Genomic DNA, 21857 nt, shown 5'->3' with positions numbered 1-21857 from the left:
CTTTACTCTTCATATTCACCTTCTGAATAAATAAAGAATTGGTAACATTCTGAAAAAAAAAATCCCATGATGCCTGAAAAAACAAAAATTAACCATGCATTTGGAGACAGAATTACAATAATTTTCTGATACGTTTAGGGGATAAAGAGTGAAAACCTCTGCTCCTGTGACTTGTGAATAATTCCAAGAACAATGTAAACTTGAACATATCAAAGTGCCTACTTCTCCAACCAAAAAAGCACAGAAAAAAAAATTGGGTTAAAATAGAGAGCCTCATCTAATGGAATTATCAAAATCAGACGAAACTCAATAATACTATTATTGATAAAAAGAAAAAGTTGGTATGTAATTTGTGTTGCCGGTTTACCATTTCTCTAAAATACCAAATCAATTACTGCACTCAGAAATGTGCATTTCCTTTCCAAGGTTACTACAGAAAAGTTTTTTCCTAACCCCAAAGGGCTCAGAAGATTTCAGCCCTGGTACCTACTGACAGTCCGCCAAAAAGATGAGGTTTGGAAAGAAAGAAGGCCAAGTAAGTGCTGGTGAAAAGTATCAAACTACTGAAAACAATCGCCTGGATTCAAGTGCCCCCTACTCCCACAACTAATACACAGCATTTCAGAAGCGCTTTGTATTTCTAAAAATCACTCAGACACAAAGGGAGAAAATCAAAAGGGGGCCCCACTGCAGTAAGCCTTGTGGATGAGGCCTGGAACCCTGGGTTCCCCAAGAACCCACAAGCATTAGGTAAAATAGTTCACACAATGAACACTCGAGGCGGTAAAAGTTAATGCAGGGCGTACTTTTAGAAGTAAACGTAAGAGAATTTTAAAAAATTAAAAGAAAAAGAAGGCAGAAAAAAGAAAAACAAAATAGAATATTAGTTATTATTCAAAGAGGCCGCGGCCACTTCCGGACCCTACCTCTCAGTGACTCCACTTCCGGTCTTCTCCGAAACGCCGGCTCTCACAGATAAGGCCCACAGCCAATGAGAGTGTCAGCTACTTCCGCAGGGCCTCACAATGTAGACTAAGTCCCGCCTTTTCCGGTAGAGAGAAGCCTATCCTAGGGTCTACGTCGCGTAACTCCGGAGGAGGTGCCGTGATAGGCCCAACTGGACTGCTGAAGAGAGGAGAAGGGCAGGGAGCGTGCACGCCTCTTCCGCCCTGGGCCCGGAAGCGTGATGTGGCTGGGGCATCGCTGGCCTCACTATGGTAAGAACCGGGGCTACCGGGTTGCGGCTGAGCTTCGCGCAGGGTCTATGCCCCGCGCTAGGGCAACGGGTTTGTGCGGTTGCCCTGAGTGCGCGAGCCAAAGAGCTCTGTCACTATCTTGAATTTCCCGGGACTCGGAGGGTGTACAGGCCATGGAGCCATGTGGCCCCTGCATGTCCAACCAGAGAGAATTCGGGCTGACCTTCCAAAGAGGACCCCGGGGTCTTGGATCTCGATCCCACTAGCCGTGGCTCTTTCCTTTCTTGTTTAGGGGAGATGCGCTACTTGATTAATCGGTCGGTTACATATGTATTATCTGTGGGCATTGAATCTTTGGAATTTAGAGCTTCTCTATTTTCTGCTCCTTTGTGTGTGTGTGTGTGTGTGTGTGTGTGTGTGTGTTTCCTTACCTCTATCTGTTTGAGCCAGGGTTTTTTAATTTGATCTCCTTTTTTTTTTTACACCAGACTCAACACCTTTACTTTCACCTGTTGAATCATTGACCTTTTTGAACCCTTCCCAAATCATTCTGTCGATCCTAAAGATGCTTCATTCCAAACTATAGTTTTTAATGATTGAAGTACAGAGCAAAAGTGGGTTTCTCGTCTAAGAGCTTAATGTACTTCTCATATGTTTGACCTCGGCTTCCCTCCCTCAGTGCTGCATTAGGTTCTTGCATGTATTTTATTTTGTTTTATTGTAGATTCCTTTGGTAATTTAGTTCTCTCAGAAGAACTTTAATATTAAATCACAAAATCGCAAAAGACATTTTCAGAAAAAAAAAAATTAAACCAGGAGATGGGTGTAAGGGCAGTTAATAGTGGAATCTCTGAAGCTATTATCTGAAAGCATTTTACTTTCATTATGGTAAATGCCAACAGCCTTACACAAAGCCCTCATGGTAAGTTTTGAAGTCTGTGTGCCAAATATAGCTTTTATTATCATGGGGAACGGATGTATGCATAGTATTATAGTCAAAAGCAACCATGACCCTTCCAAAATCCAAGAATTTCAGTGACAAAAATGTTAATGAGTTTGTGTTCCCAGAAGTTCCTGCAGAATCCCATACAGCACACAAACCTTAGACTTATAGCCAAAAATTAATTAATCTTGCCTACTTTACGCTGACAAGTTTGATTATAGTAGGGCATAAGTCAAACTTTCCTGGCCAAGTTTACCACCTGCTAAAGGAGATAAATTTATTGGCACATTATTCTTTCTTCAAGTAAGGCTTTTATTTTCCCTTTCAGCTTCTTTTCCCACCTACTCCAATACAGGAAACATTTGCTTTTAAGGGTGTCATTTAACTTATTTTAGTGAAAAGTGTGTTCCTTTTTCAATTTAAAAGTAGTAGGACGACTCATTCTTGCATATCTTCCTGGAAGCTGAGATTGAATTATTTTACTCATTACACAAGTCAAAGATACATCCTTCTTTTCAAAATCCTGTCATATGCACTAGCTAAAAGCAAGATAGAGTTGAAGATCAGTAGTAAACTGTCTTGGTCTGCTTCCTTTTCCAAAAATAACAATAATAGCTTTTATTGATTAGTACTTGCTATGCACCAGACTGTATTCAAAAACTAATTTATATACATTGTTTTTATTTTATGCTCACAACTTCTGAGTAGATGTTTACAGGTGAAGGAAATGAGGTACAAGAAAGTACCTGGGATCACGCACCTAGTAGATAGTGAAGCCAGAACCTAAACATTTTAATTGTAGATGCTGGTAATCTTCATGCTATGAATAGAAACAGTAGAATTGTGGATAAAATAAGTCTAGTGATTTGTTGCCTTCAAACATATAAGTGTCCCTTTTCATCCCTGGGAAATTGATTTTAGGACCCTCCCAAATATACTAAAATCTCAGTCACCTATATAAAGTGTATTTGCATACAATATACACACATCTTCCCATGCACTTTAAATCCTCTTTGTATTACTCTTTTTTTTTTCTGTATTACTCTTAATACCCAATATGCTGTGTAAATAATTGTCGTTCTGCATTGTTTTGAGAATGATGCCAAGAAAAACGTGTTCAGTACAGGTATACATTTTTTTTCCCAATATTTTGAGTCCATGCTTGGTTGAATCTGTGGATTTGGAACCACAGATACAGAGGACCAACTGTAGTTATTCTTGTATGTCTAGAATGGCTATGAAAAGATACACAGGTGACTGGTAATATTGAAGAGGAATTGGGACTGAGATCCCCAGCAGGGATAACCTGCTGGATATTCTCTTAAACTGTTAAAATTTAAAACAAACAACAACCAAAAAAAAAACCCTTATACATAGATTTTAACTCTTTAAAAAAATGAAGCTTGTGCAGTATTATATTAAAAGTGCTGACCATATTTTACAAATGAAAAGAAAAACTAGATAAAAATATTAAGTCTCTTGTCCAAGATCACAGCACTTATAAATAGTGAAGCTAAGATTTAAACTTAAGAACTCCTTTTGTCACCAAACCTGTGCCCTGTGTACTGAAAATAATACCATTAGTTCTGCTAAAAATTTAAGAGAAAAAGCAAGGTTTGAATAGGGTTGGGGCGATTAAGGTGATAATTGTATTGCCACTATTCCTTTTGCATCATCAGTGAAAATGATATCACAGTAGAAACCAGATTTCTTGTATTATAAAAATAGTTTTGTCTTCATGAACCCTTGACATGAACTTCACTTTTGAGACCACAACATTAAAATAATAGAAATCCAATGTGGATGTAGTTCCTCTCAACAAAATCCTTTAAATCTGCAAGTAAACACTTTTGAGAAACTACAGATTCCAGATCAACTAAGAACATATTTGGGGGCATTCTTTTTAAAAGCTCTAGATGATTCTAATGAGCAGTCAGGGTTATAGTATGTCTTACCTCCAGTTTTCAGAAGCATTTCCATTTTATCAGTCTGTCTTTTCCTGATTCCATGGTCAAGTGCTCCTTTATAGCATGATTTACTCTTGGTCTTTCAGAATACCTTCTGTCAAATCATTTTATTTTGCTGATGTGAAGCATTTATTCATTCTTTTTCACTCTGTTCTTCAGTTTCACATATGCCTTCTCTTAACACTTTTGACATCTTTGTAGCCTTACGCTTAAATCCAAGTTGCTATAAAATAGCTCCAAAACGGAGTAGCACAAATGGCAAATTCATTGTACACATCCTGCAATGAGGATAACTAAATGGCCACAGGTTTTGCCAGTGGAAAACAGAGTTGAGGTGTTATCTACTTCAGACTGCAACTGTACTCATAACCATGAAAAGTTTTTAAGTACAGTCCAAGTAGAGAAGGGTATTCCTTTTCGAAACAAGACTGGCAAGATCAAATGAACATTTAGCATAGTGCCCTCATTTTACAAATGAAAATGACAAATAAAAATGTAAATCTATCCAAAGACAAATTTTATATATTAAATAATACAAATGTTTAGTAGCCACTGGTGCAATGGAGAAAGGTTATGTGTTCCATCAGTTCTGATGACTTATCTTGGGTAGGTGGTATGAGCGTACATTCATTTGAAGCTAATGTTTATCCCTGCACTTCCATGTTTTGCATTTTAAGATATGGTAGTAGCACATATGAGTTTATAAGTAGAAACTAGTTGGAAAATGCTAATCTGACCTATATTTGTAAATGATAAATACTGACCCACTTTTCCAGTACTGTATAATTTTTATCATAATTAGGTCAGGAGTGTCATTTCTTTGTTCCTCTGTACCATCAGAGAGGAATAAACTGGTTTCATATAAAAGAAGTAGATACTAATACAAGTTTTTAATTTCGTGTTTAGTATTCCATGTTTGTTTTAAAGTGTCTTGATTTAAGTTAGAGGAATTTGTCAGTAAAATTTATTTCCAACATAGGAGGCAGTCAACATAATTCTAAAATTAAATTCACTACATGGAGCCAAAGTGATTCAATACTAATGAAAATACTGTAGGTTCAGTAGAATTTCTTTCTGTAGATTGAGTGTGGTTAATAGCCAATCATGGATCATTCTCTAAGCAAAGTGTGTTTAACATTTTAAAGTATATAGTTCTGTTTTCCTCATAGGGTCTTTTTGTACCTTTATATTGATTGACTCTTTCCCTTTAAATTTTTTTTAGCAAATACCTTGAGCTTTTCAACTTAGTCATCCCCTCCAAAAAAAAAAAAAATCTATATAGAACTTTTATCCTTATATCCAAACTCAATGATTATAATTTTAGCATTCAGGAATGACTCAAGATGAGAAATTTTATCTTAATAGATAAAATACAATAAGAAATTGAATCTGAAGAAAAAATTCCTAATTTTTCAAATGGACTTAAAAATAGAGAATTATAAAAAATTTATCAACATTGCAAGTAATTTCATGTTCAGAACATTAAGGTTTGCATTAAACTGTGTCCATCTATTCATTAATAAATTATTGCATCTACTGTAATGATAACCAAATGAAAAAAATCTTAATTATTTTTTTCTTTCAAAAGACCTTACAAATTATGATTTACTTCAGAATGATTATACAAAGTAATTGACTCAACAAGTTTATTTTTTCCAATTTGGATAAATTACCTCAGTTTAAGCATATCAGAAGTTCTGATTAATTATGAGCAGGAGAATATCTGCAGTACAGAGTAATAATAGAAGGGATTTTGGAGAAAAATTGTGGGCCTCCAATGCCATTTTAGTACTATTAGCACAAGTCGATGCAGGGCAGCTGCATTTTACAACCTCAGGAGTTACTATTCTGACTTTATTTGAAATTATGCACCAGAGGGTACCACATGCAGCCCAATATCAAGGAAATGTCATTGATACCCTTTATAGAAAAGAAATATTTATAGGTATAGTAAACAGAATGTCCCCCCACCCTACACCAGTGAATATATTATCATACATGGCAAAAAGAACTTTCTCATATGATTTAAGTTCATAATTTTGATATATGGAGATTCTGGATTATGAGGAGAAAGGGCAATTTAATTATAAGGATATTTGAGAGGGAGTAGGGGGTCTCTAGAAGCAAGTAAACAGATTCTTCCCCAGAATTTCTAGAAGGAACCACCAAATCCATTTTAGATTTCTGAAGTCTAGAGCTATAAGATAATAAATTTGTGTTGTTTTTAAACCATTGTTTGTGTTAATCAGTTACAGTAGAATAGGAAACAAGTATTTCATTAGAGAGGAAAGTTTTACTTTCCGACATGTTCTGCAGCTCATTTAAAAGATGTGAGCTATCTAATTGTCACAAAAAGCTCTCTTAACTTCAATAAAAACAATGAAAATACAAATTGTGTGTGTGTGTGTACAACCTTTATAGAATGCAAACTAAAGACCCCATCAAATGCAAATGTTTTCCCTCGAGCAATTCTAGTACTCTCTTCCCCCTCTTAACAACCCCAAAATAACCTGCATTGGTGAAAGAATAGATTAATTTAGCTATAATAGTGAAAATAGAGAGACAAACTGCCTATTAATAAGGGTTAGTAAAATAATCTCCTTTTTTACAGATAGGAATCTAAAGCACAAAATAAACATAACTAAGGTCATACAGCTAGGATAAAGTAGACCCAGAATTCAAAACTACTTTCAGAACTACTCTAGACCTTAGCCATGGCACTATCCTCCACCTCTAAAAAGATCTAAGAGCTCTGTGTACCTGAGGAAAGTTGTTCATTCTTTGTTGTCTGTTTTTAAGGATAGTTTTAGGAAACTTACTCTTATAGTGATGGCTTGTTTTAAAAAAAAAATGATCCCAGCAGCACGGGAGGTTGAAGACAGGATGATCCAGAGTTTAAAGCCTCTGCAACAGAGAGGTACGAAGCTGCTCAGTGAGACGCTGTCTCTAAATAAAATACAAAATAGGGCTGGGGGATGTGACTTAGTGGCTGAGTGCCCCTGAGTACAATCCCCAGTACCCCCCCCCCAAAAAAAAAAATATATTATTATGCTCAGAAGAACCTGTGTCTTTTTATGAAATAGGTTGTTAATAGTGATCATCTTGTTAGGCTAAGGAATGGAAAGAGCACGGTGAAGATTTTTTGTATTATACTTTGCATGTATCTATATTATCCTATATTGGTCATATATTTAAAATAAAAACAAAAAGACAAAATCCTCACTAACTAGCAAATTGATTTAGACCAAGAGCATAGTGTATTGTGGGTGTTGGTAGTTAATATGGCTGTTATATAACCACTATTTTAAATGATTGTCGAGGTCTTTAGAAATCTTTACCTTTGCATTTATGACATTTTTCACACCTTTGTTTTTTGATATTCAGACATAGGGATAAGTTTTTACAGTATTATTCCTATAAACTATATCATCTATGAGAAAATGTGATATTTTTAGAAACAAAGGTATTGAAAAGCATAAAATGTACTTTGAATTTGAGATATATTAACTTATGCATATTTTTATTTTTTAAATAATTACATATTTAAAATAGCAACTGTCAATATAGCATCTTTAATCATGAATTATATACATCCATGTTAAAGTGAATCTGAGTCTTTAATATCTTTTGTTGTAAAATTCTATTCCTTGGTTATTATTTTAGTACAGTTGGCCAAAAAAAAACTGTAGAGAAAGATCTATTTGCTGTTGAGAATTCCTTTTTTTTTGTTTTTTTGAAAGTCAGCTTATTTTGTTGAGCAATGTGAAAAACTAAGCATTTATTTCTTTAAAGAGAACAAAACCAAGATTAATGCGAATTTGTAGGGAGATATGAAAGCAGCCATACAACATCTGCCTTCTTATTTGGAATTCCCACTAGCAGTGGGAATACTATAAATCTGATGTTATCCATATTTCTCTTCACTTAGTAAGTAAGAGTCCCTAAAAATAGAGTGCCAGTATGAGAGAAAAATGTATTTAAAACATAAAATCAAGTGCTATTTAAAAGTATGCTAGATGATGTGACCAGTATCTGCCTTTAAAATGCATTGCCATATTCATACTAGTTTTGACTTTTAATCAATAAGCCTCAGAATCAGCAGACCCTATGACAGTACCTAAAAGGCAAAAGAAAAAGCATGCAGCCCAGTTTAATAATTTAACTGTTCAACATTAAATAACATAAATCAGAACTAAGAAACTATGAGATATAAGACAACCTGTTTTTATAAATATAATTATATCCTTTCCTACTGTGCATATGTTTGTTTTTTGTTTTCATAGTTGTAAATGGACAACATGCCTTTATTTTGTTTGTTTACTTTTATGTGATGCTAGGGATTGAACCCAGCACCTCATGCATGCTAGGCAAGCGCTGTGCCTTGGATCTACAGCCCCAGCCCCCATGTTTTAATATTAATAATCTTCTGAAGTCATTCTTGGCATAGGTTTTCTTTTTTTTAAAATTTATTTATTTTTGGTGCTGGAGATTGAACTCGGGAGTGCTTTACCACTAAGTTACAGCCTCAGCCCTTTTTATTTTTTATTTTGAGACAGAGTTTCACTAAATTCCAAGGGGTGGCTTCAAACTCGAAATTCTGCCTCAGCCTACTGAGTAGGTGGGATTGCAGACATGTGCTACTACACCTAGCTAGGCTTTGTTTTAGTAAGTGTACATAGTGTAAATGTTTCTCACTGATGTTACATATAAAAGCCTGAGACCCTTAAAATGAAGGATCATGTGAGTACTCTATTTGTATATGTAGCTCTTAATTTTGTGTACACGTGCTTATGCATTTACAATGGGGTTATGTCTTTACTAAGTATATTGTAAGTTGAAAATAAAGTTGAGAAAGCATTTAATACACCTAACCTACTCAGTATCATAGTTTAGCAATATAGCACTTCAAAGTATCAGTTGTTACTCTCATGGTCCTATGATGAGCTGCAGCTCATTGCCACTGATCAGCATCAGAAAGAGTATCATACTACATATCACTAGTCTAGAAAAAAATTCCATACTTGAAGTACAGTTTCTACTGAATGTGTATTGCTTCAGCACAATTATAAAGTTGAAAAAGTCAAACCATTGTAAAATTGGGAACTGTCTATAATCTTAAAACATTAGTTTTATCAGGTACAAAAACGAAGTTTATTAGCTATTAGACTACCACTGAAAATTAGGTAGACCTTGGACCTGAGAATTCTTTCCACTTGGTTTTCCAAAATATCTTTGACAAATAAATATAAAGGTACAAAAGTATGTGTATGTTTCTCTTGAATATTTAAATTAATGTAGCCATCTCATCTACACTTCTTTTGACTGTTTTTAAGTAATGCTCGCTGTTAATTTAGAATTTGTGTGTGCTCTTGCATTTGTTAAAATATTGTTCATTCACCATTTTTAGCAACTGCTATATACTAATTCATTTAATAGTATGGTAATTATAAAAATCTCAAGATGGAGGAAAAAACTATACTGCAGTTGAGGGGTACTAACATAGGAAGAATGTATGTAATACATAGACATACTAAGGTCCTGATTGGTGTGTAGAGTGGGGAACAGGACATTTCACAGGTGATTCTAGAATTAAGACTAGAAGAATCAATCAGTCTACCAATCAGGCAAGAACAGATAGCATATTCAGAAAAACTACTTTGAAATAGACTTCATGATTTAAAGGATTTGAAAAAAAAAAAAAACTCAGTAAATGAGTTTTACTTATTTGACCACTTTCTTTTATCTTTCTATTTTGTGCTCATCATCTTCAATAACATTTTTATATTGAAGGTTCTAGTTATTCTACTGAATAGGGACATCTGTTTCCTTTTTCCCTGAGACTGAAATTTTGTGTCAGGGTTCTACAGATGCTAAACATTAAGAAGAATGCTATAGGTAACAGGCTAGTGTCTATAACTTAGAAAACGCTCTTTTGACCAAAGTCTTAAGTACATCTATAAAACTTTGCCATCTAAGATTGTTTAAATTTTAGAACCTTTAAACCCTAAAGCCAAGTTCTATGTATCATATATTTTGTACTTGTAAACAATTTCCATTTATAAATAGTTTCAAACACAAATGTATGTATACACACTCCAATTTAATAGCAGGCGTGTTTTTAAGTGCCTCTTTATCTTTTATTATGAAAAAAGTTAAAACATACAAAGGTAAAGAGAAGAGTAAGATAAACCTTCATATAACCAGTGTTTCATCATCGACCCTACCCCTCTCCTACTACACATGTACTGAGAAACTAGTCTTGGACATCATCATTTAAGCACATTTAAGAAGGCATTCAGGGAAGGAAAGAAAACATGACAAAATCATGAATTTACATAATCATTAGGATGATAGATGATAAGTGCACTCTGCAGTTATCCAGGTTCTTTTCCAACCACAAACTACAGGAATCTTTGCTGTGTTTAGTACAGTAAGTCTGCTCATTATTCCCTTATATAGAACATATAGATTCCTTCTTCTGTACCCTTTCCTTACCGAGCACCCCACCCCACATTATTGTGACTTCTGGAGCTTGCTCTCTATTCTAAATTGTTCCCTCTTGAAATATAACTGTGTTCCTGCTTTCTCCTTGAAACTTTTCTTTATGAAAACATTCTTTGTCCCCATGGCTCAAGCCATCATTTGCACATGCTACAGTGTGTTGCTATTTAGTTTAGAAAGTACTTGTCCTTTTCTAGCTTGATTATGGCTGCTGTGTGCCTCCATAATCTAATCTATAATGGAAAGGTAATAATAATGTCTACCTCAGATAATGGAGATAAATAGTACAAGTACTTAGCGAATATCACTAATTGTTAACCATAAACTACTGGAAAGAAGAAATCATGCTCCCCAGCACCTAGCCTTGTTCCCCAAACAGAATACATGCTAAATGTACATTTAGTTGTGTTGGCTAGGAGGCAATTGGCTTTGTATTTCATGAGGTTATGATATAATACTATCTGCTAAAATATTCGTATACATGTTTAAAATGTGACCTTTGAAAGACGAGCATTGTGAGGTACCTTGTGTTCTATCTAAAACCAATCCATAGTTATCACTTGCAGTGAAGGATGCAAAATTAAAACCCAATTCAGTTAAAAAGCAAGCCACATTAAATTTTACCTTTCCTATATCCATGAAGTTATTTGCATAGAGAAGTATTAAAATGGTAACTACAAATCATTTTGTTCTTTTTTTTAGACCATATTAGGTAATACTTAGAAAATTTGGGAAATCCATCAAAGTTGAGAATTAGATAAAACTTACAGGTTTATGTAATAAAAGGCCTATATAGCTCAAGGTATGTGCTGGTTGTTAAATCTTGCATCCTTATTTTCCTACCATTTAGAATTGTACCTAAGCATTTTTTTTTCATTAAAAATATTGATTCTTTTACTTTTTTCCGTAGTTTATACTTGGCTATAAAAATATGTAAAAGGTTAAAAAGGATATTTTAACAATTTTTTTTTCTTTAGTTGTTAAATTCTGGCTATTTTTCAATATAAACGATAATCATTGTCTTTCAAAAATAATTTGTGGGTATTAGGTTCACTTTAAATGTATAGGTTAACTTTACAATTTGCCTTTAAGAACCTATTAATATTTCTGCACTTTTGTAAAATTATTTTATTTATTCAGACATTTCTTGTTTGGTCTTCTGCCATGTATCAAGCACATGATCAGGTGTTAGAAACTGAGAGTCTGATAACAATGTCCCACCCTTCAGGGATAATTATTATAACAAAAGTGGCAATTTTTTGTGGGAATAGAAAAGAGTATACTAAATGAAGTAGGAGAGGGGAAGCACATATATTCAAGGAGACTTTCTGAAAAGGGTGATGCTTGAACTTTTTAAAGAGTAAGCATATCTCTTACTTTGACTAGAAACCTGATTTCCTGTTTGACTATGAAAACTTATGGTTTCTTATGATTCCTATGTTAACCTTTAGAATAAGAACTATTAACTGATGACTTTAAAAGAGCCTACAGGGAAAAAAAAGAAGAAGAAAATAGTAAAGAAAAGCAAGCAATATCTTATTGCCTACTGTTTGTCCAGGCATGGAATATAATCTCTTGAAGCATATTTATCCCAGAAAAAGTTCAAAATTGGAAAAAACTTTAGTCAACATTTCATCTTTTTCCCCAGTCTCACCTAGCTTCACAGATTTAAAACTAACTACTGGCTAGCTACTGGCAGAGTAGTAGTGGTGTTCTGTCTAGAATGTCTGTATTTTTTACATATGAATTCAGCTTTGGTCAGCTCTTTTGAATTCATAAAATTTTATGAGTTTTGAAATTTATAATTTCTGCTGCATCTCCTGCATTCCTTAGCCCAAAGAGTGCAGAGGAATATGAACCTGTGGAACAATTCATGATTCTGGATTTTATGTGTTGTCAGATGTGTCATTCTGTTTGCCTTGTTGAATAAAAGCATGAGTTTTAATAAGGAATTGTCTGGTCTTATCTAGACAGTTTTTCCTGTGATATTAATTTGTTTTTTGTTTTTTGTGTTTTTTTTTTCCCTCTCTTTTTAGTCTGCCATTTTCAATTTTCAGAGTCTGTTGACTGTAATATTGCTGCTTATATGTACCTGTGCTTATATCCGGTCCTTGGCACCCAGCGTCCTCGACAGAAATAAAACTGGGTATGTTACTAATGATATCTGATCTTACAGACATTGAATGTAAATTACCATGAAAATTGTTAGGTAATTTAATTGTTTGTAGTTTAGTTTTATAATCACTTTTTATATTTTCTCCCTATCTTTAAAAATCTAAAACCTCATATTTACAGTATCTTTCTAAATTACAAGATAAATTTCACAAGTGATCTAAAATGTGACCTGAAATTTAACCTGTTGAAAAAAAGTATTTGAGGGATTTTGTTTAACCCACTAACGATGAAAACATGTTAATTGTCCATCAGTTATTATGACAATGTCCTACCTTCTTTGTACACATTGTCTTCTCCATTTCACCTTTTTCTCTGAACTCCTATTGTACTTATTGTTCAATACTTTAGTCTCATTAATCAGTTGTTGGGAATTCTAATATAATACGTAATATCTAATAAAATATTAAAATTGATGTCATTAAAAGAATAGTCATATAATAATACAATAGGCTATTTTACTTTTCTGATGCTATGATGAAAATTTTCTTTCAAAAGAAAGTAGCTTGCATGTGGAAATGTCTGCCCCTCACTGCTTTGGGTGCAGAAATGCATCCATAACATGCTACATTAACAAAGGAGTTCTCAGGGCTGCCAACCTTACAGTAGAGGTTGAGTGGTAGTATATTTCTCCAACATAAAGAATCCCAAAAAGCATACCTGTTTTTACATTTTAATGTCTAGATTAATACAGTCAACTATTGAAAGGCTTTTTTAAAGTCTTTGTTTATCCTGTGTAAATGTTAAGCACCATTTTGATTTGTACATGTGTTTTCTGTAGAAAATATTTTTATAGACTCTGTCCCTTCCTATTATAATTACATGTTTTTTATAAGACTCATAATCAACTTTTCTTTATTATATATACCATGCTTAAGTGGAGATGTCTAGAAAGATTGGATAAAGCAAGTTCTTAATAACTGCACTATTTAACCTAACTTCATTTTTGCTACTTCAAATAATATAGAACTAAGCAGCAGTAAAATGTCACTTCTTTATCTTTTTCCTAGTTTCATTGAACTTATAGCTATATCAGCAGATGTATTTACTGTTGTACAGCCATGACACTAAGAAGCATAATTAGTTTTTATCAACTAAAATAGTTCCTGTTTTTTTAAGAAATGTTTGTGATATTGCAGAAATATTTCTAGGTAGAGAAGTATGTTGAAAAATCCAAAATCATTTTCTTGATTGTACTTTGTCATTCTAGAACAAAAGACTTGTAAAGATCTGATTTTGTGATATAATGATTTCTGACTATGTTCAGTGGAGCACTATCTGAAGCTTTTCCATGGAACATCATGGAGGAGCTTCAGATAACCTGTTCTGGGCAACCTCAGCCTACCCCTGCAACCAGAGTAGCTTTAAATTATTAGTGGTATTATGATCAATAGGTTTTAGAATCAAGGAACCTATATGGGTTTGCATATGCTTAACCTATTTTCTTCTATGTTTTGATGAAGAAATGTAAACCAATTTTAAGTAATGTCTAGAATTAGTATCACATGTGCCTTTAGCCAGTACAGCCAAACACAGCATATTAGTCACTATTCTTAGGACTTTTTACATAATCTACTCATGTGTTCCTCAAAACAACCCCATGAAAGTGATTATGCTAATATTAAAGAGGACAAATAGGGCTGGGGAGGTAGCTCAGTCTGTAGAGTGCTTGCCTTGTAAGCATAAGGCCCTGGCCCAGCACCAAAAAAAAAAAAGAGGGCAAATAACCTGGCTGCTGTTATGCAGTCAGTAAGTAGGACTAAGTTTAAGTACAATCTAGCCTTTTATATAAGCTTATCTTCCTTACAGAAATGTGTTTGGCCATTGTCCTTTTATTCCTACAGTAAAATTGTTTTAGTTTTCAGAATGTCCATCCTTTTTAATAAACTTGTATTTTTGCTCATTAATTGAAAATGAACTAAGAAACTTTTTGCTTTGAGGTCAGGAAATTGTATACTTTTGGAGGAAGAACATACATTGGAATTAATTGAACCAGCATTCCAGTATTTTCTTTCAATCTTAATATTCAGATATAATGATTCATTAACCAGCCATTTATCTGGGCAAAAAAAAGAGTATCTTATAAATTTCTCTGAAATTTAAATTTTGTGATTTTGTTGAGCCAGTTATAATGTTAGCAAAAAATAATGTTGGTTTATCTTAATTTGTAACCGTATGTAATTCCACTTATAATTCTTGTCATTTGTCAGGCCAGCAAAGTAGTGTCTACAATGCTATTTTTGTAGATATCTCTGTTCATTGATGTCTGAACTGGTTTATTCTTTTCAAAGCTGTTGTTTTTTATATGTGCCAAATAAATAATGTTTCCATTTATATGTATTTAATTTATAGTCATTCATGGAGTTGAAAGGAACATCTTCATTCTAGTTCTTCTAGAATATGTGTTTTAAATGTAATATTTAGTGAACTTATATACTTAGTTTCTCCTAAACTCTGAAACTTTTTATTAAAAACAGCTACATACTTTTTTCTTACATTGAAAACTGCTATATACTATATTTCCCTTAATTGAATGACACAGATAAGTAGTATCACTGCAGTTCATGACTATAGATTATTTAAATATAGTTAATCTATAAAAAATTTTAGTGTAATGTCAGAATTCATCAGACACCTGTGGTTATATATCATTTTTTCAAAATTAATACTTAAATTGCCAAATTTTTTACCCTTTTTTTTTTTTTTTTTTTTTTTCTTTAGGTGGTACTGGGAATTAAACCAGGGCCTCTTGCATATGCTAGCAAGTGCTCTATCATGGAACTGCATCCCCAGCCCTTGTAATATCTTAATTTTGAGACAGGGTCTTTCTAAATTACTCAGGCTGGCTGCAAACTTGCAGTCCTCCCTTCTCAGCCTTCCATGTAACTGGGAGTAGAAACAAGCACCATTGAGCAATTTTCTGCTTTTCTTTCCTTTTTTTTTTTTTTTTTTTTTTCTGTTTTTAAAGGTGGTAAAGCACTTGCATAAAGTTGACTGAACTAGTACAGGAAGCCGTTATGCAAATTTTTACTACTCACACATTAATTTTTACACTAGTTTTGACCTATAACTGCCTATATTTCAGTTCACATCAGTTTTTAGCCACTGATGATTGATATGCTGTTGTGTCCCACTTTGATACATGAATGATAGTTCAGCATCAAACAAGCAGATTTCAGATTTGAAGTAAAACTTTAACGGTTAAATTAACAGTATATAATTAATTTTGTATATGATATTTACAGAGTAAGTTACCCTGCCAGTAATCAATGGTCACTTTTTTTAATTCTGTGCAGACTATTGGGAATATTTTGGAAGTGTGCCAGAATTGGTAAGTATCCATGATTTCCCTTCATTTCTTCAGCTATAAATGTTATCAGTTTACTTATGTCATTGTCACAAAAATCAAATGTCACTTTTAAAAGTGCAGACTTCCCAATTACATGCACTTTTGAAAAGTTTGTAGAATTTCATCAAGTTCTTTTTCTTCTGCTATTTAAAACTAGATTTGGTCAATATTTTATAATATTTCATTAATAGAGAGTTAAAAGAAAAGCCTCTCTAATTCAGATATCAAATGCCATGCATTCCTAATTTTGAGATTTTAAACAAATGTGTATAATTTTATATACATATTCATAGTATAGAGCATTGCTGTTCTGTATCTTGTATACCATTTTGATAAAAGGATGGATTTCTCATCTGAAAAGCTTAACATTATTCAAAACTTGTATGTCTCTACATGTAGATATTATTCTTATCCCTTTCTCAAATATATATAAAGAAACATTACTGTGTGCTTCACATAGTAGGCTCAAAATGATTAGAAAATTCACCAGTATTCTTGAATAATAAATTAGACTCTTTCGGTAACATACCTGATTTCAAACAAAAACCATTTCATGGCATTTGTTCTTAATTAACAATACTTGGACTGAAAATGAATATTTGTTGTCCTTTTTGGATTATTTGCAAACAAAAAAATTATTTGATTTTTATTACTCCTAACATTGAATGTATGCATAGCTAATTTTTTCTTTCACAAAGCTATGTACTTTCATAATGCAGAATATTCTGCGTTAGATATTTAATCTAGTTAGCCAGTCTAACAACAGTCTAGATGCCTCAAATCTATAACTTTAAACAGGCTGGGGAATTTAAGAGTTATTTCCTTAGATCAACTATGTTCCCTTTAGAATATTGTGTTTTACTTTGATTTTCATCTCCATGGAGATGTGGAAATTTTAGAAGATTGAAACAATGATTAGAGGTGGAAACATACAAACTAAGTTCTTATACTACATAACACAATTTTTTCTAAAGATGATGATCTGGGAATCAAAGTCATGTAATCAGAAGACAAGACAGTTATAGTATATATTTGTCTTCAGGTCTTTAAATCTTCTTCCAAGATTCCTATGTTAGCCATTAAACTAATTTTCACAGCAGTTTTTCTTCCATTGAATGTATAATGATAGGCAATACCCCATTAACAGTGGAATTTGTAAGCATAATAAATTATCCAGAAGTTCTTTCTAAATATGTGATGATGAGATGACATTCCCTGACCTCTCAGGTTTGTAGAAAATGAGAGTATAAACATAAAGGCCCTCATATAATATAGTGACTTTGGAAATTGACATTATCTTTCAGTAAATTCAATGTGCTTTTAAATGTTAAGTTGTCCTTTCTCTGTGTTTTTGGTCATACTGTATTCTCTCTTAGGAAGACAGGCATGAGAATCTTTGGTAAGAAATTGCATTGACCTTAAGTTAATAACAGCACAGATGTAGCCTAAATAAGTGGTTTTTAGGAGACATTTGGCATTGTCTAAAGAAAGTTCTAATTGTCAAAAGCAAAATAGGGGACATATAGTGAGTCTAGGATCTTGCTAAACATCCAAGGGTGTGCAGGACAGCCCCTCACAACAGAACTGTGCATGCCAAGATTCTGTAGTGCTGGAGTTGAGAAGGTCTGGCCTAGATTTACAGAGATCTGTGGTGCATACTTATCTGGCACTAGGTCCTGCACAACAGCTGCAAACCTTGAAATAACAGAAAAAATCTTAAGCACTTCAAAGAAAACTCAGAAGAGAAAGATAGAGACAAAATATCACCCTTGTTAGTTAATACTAATAGCTAATGGTTAATGTAAATATATTTAAACCAAACTGCTTGCTAAAGAGACAAGTCACCCTGAAAAAGAAATAAAAGAATATTGCCAAGAAATAGAGTACTAAGGATATTCATTTAAACTGAAAGAAAGAAAATAATGAAAAAGTGGGCCTGGAATTAAGAGACCAAGTTCCATCTGAGTTGTATTGTTTAATTGCTAACTTACAAAGAAATTTTAAGGCATTTTAAGTCCATTTTATGTAATACATTAGAAAAATATGTACAGCTCCATTCAGTAGCCAACCTGAGTGACCCTTTTGTTCACAATTGCCTGAAGAGAGTATAGCTAAAGGTGAAGAAATCTAGTTTGTAGCATTTTTAATGATCTATAATCTGTTTTTATATCTAATTATAAATGGTGCCTTTTTTCTTTGCTTGCTTTTATTATTTCCATTTTCCTCCCTTGACTATATATGTGCCATAGGTTGAATGGTTCAACTAAAAGTATTCATTCTTGCCAATTATGGAAAGCATTAGCTTTTTTTTTTTTTTTTTTAAGCAAAGTAGCTTTGAAAATGTTGATGCTATATGCTGCTTTCTCAAGCACATGCTCTTCTTTTCTTGACACACAATATATCCACAAAGAGAAGATGCTGTTTTAATGGGAAAAGACCTGGCCAAATCATCTGATCATGTTACACATCACATTACAGCAACTGTTTCACATTCACTTACACAGACCTAAGACCAGACAAGAAGTAACATTCTTATCCAAGTTCAACCAGAGATGTTTAACTCTACCAGATGGCAATCTCTTTTAAGAAAATTAAAAACAGGAAAATGAAACCCATATGTAAATTATAGCATTCTAAGTCAGAGGATTATGAAGAGAAGAACTTCCTAAAAAATTAATTTTCAGCAGATGGAAAACTTAGATCAGTATTAATGCCTTCCTTTAGGTGTTTAATAGGACTGTCCTAAACAATGAGAGTGGCTCTCATAAGTGACAGACTTACTATCTATCTGAAATTTGTGTAGGAATTAGGTATTTTTATTTTGTGTAATAACTTGGCTTTCTGTAAAAAATTTTTAAAAAGAAAAATAATTAAAGAAAAAAAATTAGCAGTGTTTAAAATTATGATCCAATATATTTTATAGTTTAAAAAATTGTTTTTTCAGTTGAAATGATGGTATGGTGAAGAACATTTCTCCACTTTCTGGGTTTTCCTTTAAATGGAAGGCAATCCATTAAATGTCTGTGACTATAAAAACACTTTTCAGAAAAATACCAAATGTTGGCTTTTGTATATATGTGTATTATTTTCGGTAACTATTGTCATTGAACAAGCACAAAGATAAAAACTTAATGAAAACATGGCAATGTGAATTCAGTGAGGAAGCTCTGTAATTGAAAATGGCCTTGAGGATTTTAGATAATAAGTGTGGTCAAGATTGACATTTTTCCAGTGGTAGTTAACTGAACTTCCTAAGTAAAGTAAGGAATTTGCTTACTGGGCTAGAGTTAGCTGTAAACATCATAGAAAAATACAAGTGAAGGGATTATAATCCATCTCTACTAGAGGACACCAAGTATAGCTCAGGATTATTTGTCAATTGATTTCTTTCTCCTTCCTTTGTTCTTATGCCTGGTGCCTTATGAACTAGTATACCTTGCAATTTTCTAAAGAAATAGAAAAGGTTAGGATGAATTTGTATTAACTTACAGTCACTGGATCTGTTTGCAAAGTAATTTCCCAAGCCAACTTAAGGTCCACATCATGCAAAGGAAAGTCTTTGAATATAAATACTCCTTAATGTGAAAATTGAATTCATACAGAAGTGATTGTTTTAAGTTAGGTATTTCTTACCTGAGTAATCAGATTAAGGTTGAGCATTCCTAATCTGAAAATCAAAATGCTTGAGAATCTGAAATTTTTTGAGTACAGATGTGGTGTCCAAAAATTTTGGATTTTGGAGCTTTTAAGGATTTCAGACTAGGGATACTCAGATAGTAAAGTCTATACTAATAACCCAAAATCTGAAAAACTCTGAAATATGAAATACTTCTTATTCTAAACATTTCAGATAAGGGATACTTATCTATTTAAAAAAAAAAAAAAACTTGATATGAGTGAATATCTATCTCAGAAATATTTTCTCTACATTTTTTATTAAACATTTTATATCAATTTTTTTAAATGCAGTTTTATTGACCATCCTACTTATTTTTTTCATTAAAGCTGCTTCTTCCTATCCCTCTACATGTTCATTACATGAAAAAAATCCATTACAGCAATGAAAAAAAATTATGGCTAAATATTGTATGTTGAATTTCATTTTATAGGTAGAAATTGTTTTATAAGAAGAAAATTAATTATTTGACTTCCGTCAATTAATTATTTGACTTTCGTTGCTTCAGGTCATTTCTCTTGGATCTCAATCCTACATATCCTGCATTATATTTTTAATATTTTGTCTTAATGCAGTAACACAGGAATAGCACTTTCAGAGTTTTCTAAATAATTACAAAGGAAAAAAAAAAAATTACAAAGGAGGTAGTCACAGAAATAAGTTAGTGCAGGTTAGTTCATTCCATATTTGACATGTTTTCTGTCGTGCTCTACTTCCTTGTTCTTGAACTAATGTATAGACCTCAGAGGCAAGAATTTTATCTTGATTCATGTGTATTCCTCTCCTATAGTAATAACCTTATCATGTCCATGTTAGTCATTCAATTAAAATGATTTTTTTTTTCAACAGGTGAACGAAAGAGTCCTTATGTTGCGGTATGCTGTGTAGTGATGGCCTTCAGCATCCTTTTCATACAGTAGCTTGGAAAAATGCCAGGATTTAATTGCCATCAGATTTCAGTGTGAACATGGACTTACCTGCAGAAAATAATGGAAAGAATGGTTAACCCTTTTATCTCTGAACATTGAATGAGATAAATTTCCAGATTGTGTTCTCTATTTTTATGTTATTGGACCAACGTTGTATAAATAACTAAGATATAACCATTTAATACAGAATTTGATAGTATGTAACAATCAACCTCAGTACTGTCACTACAATATTACATTCTGTGCAAATGTCATTCTTTTGTGTCTGATATCAATTTTTAGTAGAGTATCTTTAAGGCACATAGTAGAAAGCAAAATTGGTTAATTATTCAAGTTCCTTTCACTATGATTCGGAAATGATAAGTCTTCATAGAATGAGACCTCTTTGGATTAGCTTTTTTAATTGAGAAAATGGTTCAATTTTGTGTTGGTAAGGATTGCATTCATATTCAATAATGCTTACTTTTCCTCTGGCCACACATTAACCAGAGTGCCTCTACTCTTAACAAATTTTGTCGTTTATTAGTGGTGTTTAAAATATTCAAAACAAGCCTATGCAGTTATTAAAGAGGAAGATAAATGAGATGTGATTTAAAAGCAGTACTGGGAAAACATTCATATTTAATAGAAGAGTGTTTGGACTAGCCTACTGGCATAGAAGCCTCTGACACCTCTGATGGAGTATGGACACATCTTAAGCATGAGTTTGACCAGCTAGCTATGGTTCTCTGAAAAAAGAACATTCTTAGAATGAAAAGAGCAAACCAGAACAATTATAGAATGATAATTCTGTGTTTTTTATTCTTTTTCATGTTGACTTTTCAAAATGGAACATTTTAGTTGCCCCCCAAATTAACTGAATTTTTGTTTTTGTAATACAGCACTTTAAATCTAGTTTATGTTCTGCCGACTTGAATTAGAATCTCTCAGAACTTTGTAGGTGATAAACAAATCTCTATTTACCTGTGTGTACACTAATGGCATAAGTATCTTACAAGAGGACAGTTATAAACATATGGTTAACATTTCTTTCAGTCAAACTGAAATTTATGTATTATTTCAAAGCTAAGAGGAACTTAAATCTTACCAAAAAATGACCCATTGTAGGTAGTATTTATTAATTA

The 21857-nt window shown here is 33.0% G+C and overlaps 2 protein-coding genes and 1 non-coding gene across 3 annotated transcripts in view; 2 read left to right on the top strand and 1 right to left on the bottom strand.

Moving 5' to 3' along the window:
• Xrcc4 (X-ray repair cross complementing 4) overlaps positions 1 to 1032 on the bottom strand; it is a 278220-nt gene extending 277188 nt beyond the window's left edge. The window contains exon 1 of the mRNA XM_047556340.1: positions 927 to 1032. The gene's annotated coding sequence lies outside the window, so the exon portion shown is untranslated. The remainder of the gene's footprint in view (positions 1 to 926) is intronic.
• A 66-nt stretch (positions 1033 to 1098) lies between these two features.
• Tmem167a (transmembrane protein 167A) lies at positions 1099 to 20987 on the top strand. The gene is made up of 4 exons (XM_047556342.1): positions 1099 to 1217; positions 12644 to 12753; positions 16076 to 16110; positions 20654 to 20987. Exons 1-4 carry the CDS (start codon positions 1215 to 1217, stop codon positions 20722 to 20724), a joined length of 219 nt encoding a protein of 72 aa, XP_047412298.1. The 5' UTR covers positions 1099 to 1214; the 3' UTR covers positions 20725 to 20987.
• LOC124987770 (small nucleolar RNA U109) lies at positions 13286 to 13420 on the top strand. Its single transcript, XR_007109279.1, has one exon. It is a non-coding gene; the product is annotated as a small nucleolar RNA U109 (small nucleolar RNA).
• Positions 20988 to 21857: the final 870 nt, after the last annotated feature.

Source organism: Sciurus carolinensis, chromosome 6 (assembly GCF_902686445.1).
Source record: "Sciurus carolinensis chromosome 6, mSciCar1.2, whole genome shotgun sequence".
In the NCBI taxonomy this organism is placed as follows: Eukaryota; Metazoa; Chordata; class Mammalia; order Rodentia; family Sciuridae; genus Sciurus; species Sciurus carolinensis.
Note: the sequence above shows the minus strand (reverse complement) of the source record. Positions and strands in the feature narration are given on the sequence as shown.

Bases quoted from the DNA above. Each gene is read 5' to 3' on its own strand.
- Tmem167a (XM_047556342.1), top strand. The intron at 12,754-16,075 runs GTATGTTACTAA...AATTCTGTGCAG, and splicing joins CTCGACAGAAATAAAACTGG to ACTATTGGGAATATTTTGGA. The intron at 16,111-20,653 runs GTAAGTATCCAT...TTTTTTCAACAG, and splicing joins TTGGAAGTGTGCCAGAATTG to GTGAACGAAAGAGTCCTTAT.